At 27.3% G+C, this 7,495-nt stretch overlaps 1 protein-coding gene across 3 annotated transcripts; it reads left to right on the top strand.

The window, feature by feature from the left end:
* Nucleotides 1-377: 377 nt before the first annotated feature.
* On the top strand, nt 378-5,242 carry LOC114132598 (uncharacterized). Of its 3 annotated transcripts, XM_050208181.1 has the most exons (5): nt 378-630; nt 970-1,134; nt 1,467-1,631; nt 3,968-4,372; nt 4,723-5,242. In XM_050208181.1, the coding sequence occupies exons 1-5, from the start codon at nt 551-553 to the stop codon at nt 4,970-4,972; spliced, it is 1,065 nt and encodes a 354-aa protein (XP_050064138.1). In that variant the 5' UTR covers nt 378-550; the 3' UTR covers nt 4,973-5,242. The 3 variants fall into 3 exon arrangements, with proteins under 3 accessions (XP_050064138.1, XP_027853904.2, XP_050064139.1); XM_027998103.2 differs by lacking the exon at nt 970-1,134; XM_050208182.1 differs by lacking the exon at nt 1,467-1,631.
* Nucleotides 5,243-7,495: the final 2,253 nt, after the last annotated feature.

Genomic DNA, 7,495 nt, shown 5'->3' with positions numbered 1-7,495 from the left:
GTAATTACTAACACTACTAACCTAACCTACTATACCTAGTTGTAAGTTGTAACAAATATTGTACTATATACCTATACTATATAATTTATTCCTAAAAATAAAATAATATCATTAGTTTGGTTAATAGTTAAATTAAAAAGTATTTGAAAAAATTCTAAAACCGAAAACGGCGTTACCTGGAAAGGCAGCAGTGGCGGCAGAGACGTTTAGTCGAATCTCTTTTGGCCAGCCTGAAAAACCGTTGCTCCTCCTTCACCTATGCTGCATCGCCGCCGCCGCCGCATCACCACCACCGGAATCCCCACCACCACAGCTGCGGACGACCACGACAACTACGTTCCCCGGGCGTGTTGACCGTCTATCAAACGGCGCTCGGCTTCTTATCAGTCGGCATACGGAAATCAACGAGTAAGATACTCCGTGAAGCCATCAGTCTGCCGTATTAGCATCTAGTTGTACTGCTTAGTACTCGGTTCCGTGTTTCGTGTTTAACCTCCGTATTGTAGTATTTCTGCATTTTTTTTTTCTGAATTTTGAACCCTAAGTCATTATGCATACGTTGCGGTCGGACGCCAATCGAAACCGTAGTAAGAACGTAGCTAGAAGAGCACGTGGAAGATTTCACCCAAGGTACAGTATATAGGATAGGTAACAACAATAATAAAGCGTATTATAAGAAATATTGTTTAACCTATTCTTTTTATTTTTTTATTTGCAACACGTTACATATACCTACTGACATTATTATTACTTGTAAATTGGAATATTATTTCGTGAATTAAAAACAAATAATAATGACGGTGATAACGGAATAGTATGACGATAAAAAACGAGTACGCGTATGTACACACCGCGATCGATTCCCTCAAATCCCAGAACTGTTTTGGTGCGCGTACTCGTTTTAATCTCATCGTCGTCACTATTACATAATATGCACAACTAACCGTGATCTTTTTTTACTAAACACAGAAATGCACGAGTGCCCCTGCTTACGCCGTTGGAAATGCTTGAACGCAGAATTTCATTCCAAGACCTCGAATCGTTGCAATTAGTCGATGAAATGCCCCAAAACATTTTCAATCGAAATGGTAGTAAGAACGTTGCTAGAAGAGCACGTAGGAGTTTTAACCAAAGGTACAGTAATAGGATAGTAACAACAATAATAAAGCCTATTATAAGAAATATTGTTTAACCCATTCTTTTTATTTGCAACACGTTACATATACCTACTGACATTATTATTACTTGTAAATTGGAATATTATTTCGCGAATTAAACACAAATAATAACAATGACGGTGATAACGGAATAGTATAATGATAAAAAACGAGTACGCGTGTGTACACACCGCGATCGATTCCCTCAAATCCCAGAACTGTTTTGGTGTGCGTACTCGTTTTAATCTCATCGTCGTCACTATTACATAATATGCACAACTAACCGTAATATTTTTTTACTAAACACAGAAATGCACGAGTGCCCCTGCTTACGCCGTTGGAAATGCTTGAACGCAGAATTTCATTCCAAGACCTCGAATCGTTGCAATTAGTCGATGAAATGCCCCGAAACATTTTCAATCGAAATGGTAGTAAGAACGTTGCTAAAAGAGCACGTAGGAGTTTTAACCAAAGGTACAGTATACAGTATCACCCTTATATTTAACCACTATTAACTTTTGATTTTTAAATGGTAACATATAATAAAAATATCATGAATTAATAATCCCATTTTTATTATGAATTTAAATTAATTTTAAATAAACTATAACCTACAATATATAACATTTTATTATTTTAGTACACCTTTGGAATATAAATCTATATTTAAATTATCTAAATACCTGCATATTCACACATATGTATACATAGTAAAAACAATGAAACAAAAAAATATAATAAAAATCAATAGGTACCTATTGTACAACATATATACAATGTATATACATTATACATAAAAAAAATATACTAGGTATAATAAACACCAAAATCTTATAAAAATAAATTGTTTTGTTTGAGGTCTTATAAAATTGTCCATAATAAAATTTGAACACAATAATTGTATATTTATCTTGTGGTTTGAACGATATATAAATTTATACAACATACTTAATAGTTATAAAACTGAGACTAATAAATAATTACATAGTAAATGATACAATTTTTTTTTAATAACATAATATAATACAGGTGTATGCTGAAATTAATTTCAGATGGTGTTTGACAAATTGAAGAGTCTCATTACTCATTTGTAAAATTTCTTCAGAGGCGCACACAAAGCTACCTAAAAAATTATTTTATACACCTTATGATACAACTAATAGAAGTCTAAAAATGTAATTAAATTCATATAACATGAGGTGACTTCAGCCACATTGAAAATATTATTCTTACAATTTAATATTATTTTATTAACTATATGCTATATAAATTGTATATTAGGCATACATACATATAACTAATACATCTTATTTTTATGATTATTATTTTTTTTTAACTATTTCACATTAGTTTTGAGTTAGGTAACTGTAACAAGTCAATAATCAAAATTTTAAATATACATAAAATAGTACCTAACCTATAAGTAAACAAAAAGCATTTTGTATTTTTTAAATGTATACTAATTGTACAACTTTTTTTTACTTATTTTATTTAATTAAAAACAAATTAATTCAAATTTGCAAGTCCTACATATTATCCCATATTATATTAAATAATACTACAAACCACTTAAATTATTTAAAAGTGAAAAACAATAAAAAGCTAAATATTTCAAATTTAAATTTATATAATGTTTTATTTCAAGATTATTTTAACAATATAATTATGAATATTGTTAATAACAATAAGGTAATATATAGGAAAACAACTTACCTATTTCAATATATCATGACTGAAATCACCCCATTTTATATTACTATTATTATGAATCACTATAAAAGGCATTTGTATAGCAGGTGATCTACCAATTTACTAGAAGTGATCCATCACAATATTTAGATATGTAAATTTACATTGTACATATTAGGTATAAAATATATTTCACCATTAATTATTAAGATATATTTTTTTAGGACCATCAAATCAAATAAGAATTTATTAAAAATACACAGTTTACCATCATTGACTATTGCAACAATATAAAAATTCTGTTTCTATTATTATCGAAATTAGGCGTACCTACATGACAACATTATTATAGTACATTATATTTATTGGCTTAAATTTAGAAGTATGTAGTAAGTTAATAACTATAATAATTAATAGGTAAATAATAAAGGAGTAGAAGTAAAATTGATTGACTTTATTACTACTACTATAAAAGAAATGCACAGGTAAATGTGGCCAAATATTTATAAAATTTAATAGAGCACCTGCTAGACAAATGCCCTTTAAAATGTTACCATAATTTAATAGCTCAGGACTATGATAAGTCTATTCCAATTTAAATCATACAGTCAAATCAAAATATTTGTAATGCAAAAATGCAAAATATGAGTGAAGATCATAACATATATTAAAAAAAATTGAAGCAAGCTCAACTTAACCTCTAACTAAAAAAAATACAGTAAAATTTAGTAGGTGACAATACCTAAATAGTTAACAACACCAATCAAACAGAACTCAGAAGGAACTATTTAGTTGCTAAACACTAATTAATACAATATAGTTTAATATAAAAATATTTTTTGATACCTAAATATTTGGATTACGATTTACGACATACCTAGGTACCTAATATTATAACAAAATGGTTATTTAAGTATAATATTTTATAATACCATGTATTATAATGAAAAAATTCAAAAAAAGTTAATACTTTCTAATATTATTAGTGTACCCACTTAAATGAATCAACCTGTATAACAACAATAATAAAGCGTATCATAGGAAATATTCTTTAACCCATTCTTTTTTTTTTTTATTATTTGCAATACTTTACATAATAATATGCACAATTCTATTTTCAGATCTATTTTTACCGAACATGCACGAGTGCCTCCGCTTACGCCGTTTGAAACGTTTGAGCACGACATTTCATTCCTCGATCGTTATGCTACAAACGAAGGAACGGAAGACACGGACGACATCGATGAAGAATTGTCAGAAATAGAAGACAGTATTAATACTAACGTCAGCGATACTTGGTCGATTAACAACGGGACGTCGGAAGACGAAGGCGAGGATAATTTTATAGACGAAAACGAAGAAGCGTCCAGAGAACAAATGTTGACTCCGTCACCGACGATTGGACTAAATAGTCCATCCGTCTCGGACGAGAACCGTGTCATGCATATCGAGTTTACGGAAGCCGCGGCCGGTCGAAATCGAAGCAGAAACGTAGCTAGAAGAGGACGTCCTAACCCTTTCCCAAAGTAAAGTATAACAACAATAATAAACCATATAACTCATATTTCTTTTTATTTGTTATTTGTAACACATTGAATGTACCTACTGACAATATTGTTACTTGTAAATTGTAATATCATTATATGAATTAAAAAAATAATAATAACAATAATAACAATAATGACGGTGATAACGAAATAATATGATAAGAAACGAGTAGGTATGCGTGTATCATATATACCGCGAATAATGCTTCTGAATCACAGAACTGTTTTGGTGCGCGTATCTACTCGTTTTAATCTCACTGTCGTCTATATATTACAATATATTAATTTATTATGTATAACTAACCGTGTTCAATTTTTACTCCACACAGAAATGCATTGGTGAACCTAACGCCCTTTCAACGCGGCGAAACATTCAACGGATTTGCCAAGAACCTCGAACTAGAGGAAATTGTTGGGTTTTCGTATGATGATGATGATGAGATGGTTTTGTGTGACGTCAAATGGCGAAATGATGGAAATAGGACCAGGAAAATTGAAGCAAGTCTTTTACGAAGATACTGTCCTGGTATCATCGCGGACTTTTACGAAAGAGTGATTATCGCGAGTATTCGTCAATGAAACGCCTGTACGTGAAATGAAAACTGAGTTTAGAAAAATAAAAACGTATTTTGTGTGTTGACACAATACGCACGTATTACAAATTAAACATAAGATTATATATTTTTTTTAATTTCCTATTAACATTTTATTCAAAAAGTTGTATTAAAAATAAAGAAGATATGAAGATGTTAATTAAACAAGTAAAACCATTTATGTACCTATATTATAAGATATAACTATACAGGGTGTAATATGATAAATATAATATTTTTTTTTATTTTACTCTTATTCAAAATGCCTTTTTATTATAAAATTAATTTTACTAAGAAACAATCCACATTATTAACCAATAAATATTTATTAAAATGATCACTGATAAATGATAAAACATACCCTAATGTTACTGCGAGTCGTTCCTCTATTTAAATAGATCTTATTTTATTTGTGTATTCTTTTATCGTATCTTTTATATTAAACTATGAAGTTTAAAAAAAGATTTACTTGACATGTGAAAATAAATTGAAAAATTTGACTCGTATATAAGAAGATCGGGTAATAGGGTGTGAACATTTCCCCTATCTAATCTAGTCCCGATAAAAGGATGCACCCAATGGTGCCTATTTTGTTTTTTATTTTATTTTTATATTTTCTATTCATCGAACAATAAAGTAAAATAACTTCTTCTGCTTCCATGGTTGAGTGAAAAATAAAAAAATTTAATAGTTTTATTATAGAATCAGACACTAGCAAATGACAAGCATCTCTTGTAAAAAGCGCTCATATATAAAACACATTCTGTGTCTTGTAGCACAATTTTAGTGGCTGGACACAAAGTACCTCGTCTGAAAGCGCTCTTATAGTTACTCTACATTTAATAATGAATGTAATTGTTACAGTTTTAAATATGTTAAATGAAAAATGAAATATTTATTAGCAAATTTAAAATGTAATTGGTATAGTAACTCAGTACCTCAGTACACACATACTTTTGAATAATACAAACAAAATTATATTTTTTTTTCATTTCATAAACACATTTGATACGATAAGTTATATTACAGTTACTCTACATTTAATAATAAATCTAATTGTTATAGTTTCAAATATGTCAAATCAAAACCGAAATATTTATTAACAAATTTAAAATGTAATTGGTATGGTAACTCGGTACACACATACTTTTGAATATTACAAACAAAATTATATATTTTTTTTTATTTCATAAAAACATTTGATTCGATAAGTTATATTATAGTTACTCTACATTTAATAATGCATCTATTTGTTATAGTTTTAAATATGTTTAATGATAATTTAGATATTTATTAACAAATTTAAAATGTAATTGGTATAGTAACTCAGTACACACATACTTTTGAACATTACAAACAATATTATTTTTTTTTTTTATTTCATAAGCACATTTGATACGATAAGTTATATTATAGTTACTCTACATTTAATAATGAATTTAATTGTTGTAGTTTTAAATATGTTAAATGAAAACTGAAATATTTATTAACAAATTTAAAATGTAGTTGGTATAGTAACTCAGTACACACATACTTTTGAACATTACAAACAATATTATTTTTTTTTTTATTTCATAAAAACATTTGATACGATAAGTTATATTATAGTTACTCTACATTTAATAATGCATCTAATTGATATAGTTTTAAATATGTTTAATGATAATTTAGATATTTATTAACAAATTTAAAATGTAATTGGTATAGTAACTCAGTACAGACACACTTTTGAGTATTACAAACAAAATTATATTTTTTTTATATTTCATAAAAACATTTGATACGATAAGTTATATTACAGTTACTCTACATTTAATAATAAATCTAATTGTTATAGTTTCAAATATGTCAAATCAAAACCGAAATATTTATTAACAAATTTAAAATGTAATTGGTATGGTAACTCGGTACACACATACTTTTGAATATTACAAACAAAATTATATATTTTTTTTTATTTCATAAGCACATTTGATACGATAAGTTATATTATAGTTACTCTACATTTAATAATGCATCTAATTGATATAGTTTTAAATATGTTTAATGATAATTTAGATATTTATTAACAAATTTAAAATGTAATTGGTATAGTAACTCAGTACAGACACACTTTTGAATATTACAAACAAAATTATTTTTTTTTTTTATTTCATAAAAACATTTGATTCGATAAGTTATATTATAGTTACTCTACATTTAATAATGCATCTATTTGTTATAGTTTTAAATATGTTTAATGATAATTTAGATATTTATTAACAAATTTAAAATGTAATTGGTATAGTAACTCAGTACACACATACTTTTGAACATTACAAACAATATTATTTTTTTTTTTTATTTCATAAGCACATTTGATACGATAAGTTATATTATAGTTATTCTACATTTAATAATGAATTTAATTGTTGTAGTTTTAAATATGTTAAATGAAAACTGAAATATTTATTAACAAATTTAAAATGTAATTGGTATAGTAACTCGGTAAACACATACTTTTGAATAT

This window comes from Aphis gossypii, unplaced genomic scaffold (assembly GCF_020184175.1).
Source record: "Aphis gossypii isolate Hap1 unplaced genomic scaffold, ASM2018417v2 Contig00007, whole genome shotgun sequence".
NCBI classification, from domain to species: Eukaryota; Metazoa; Arthropoda; class Insecta; order Hemiptera; family Aphididae; genus Aphis; species Aphis gossypii.
The sequence above is the reverse complement of the archived record's forward strand: the minus strand, read 5'-3'. Positions and strand labels throughout refer to the sequence as shown.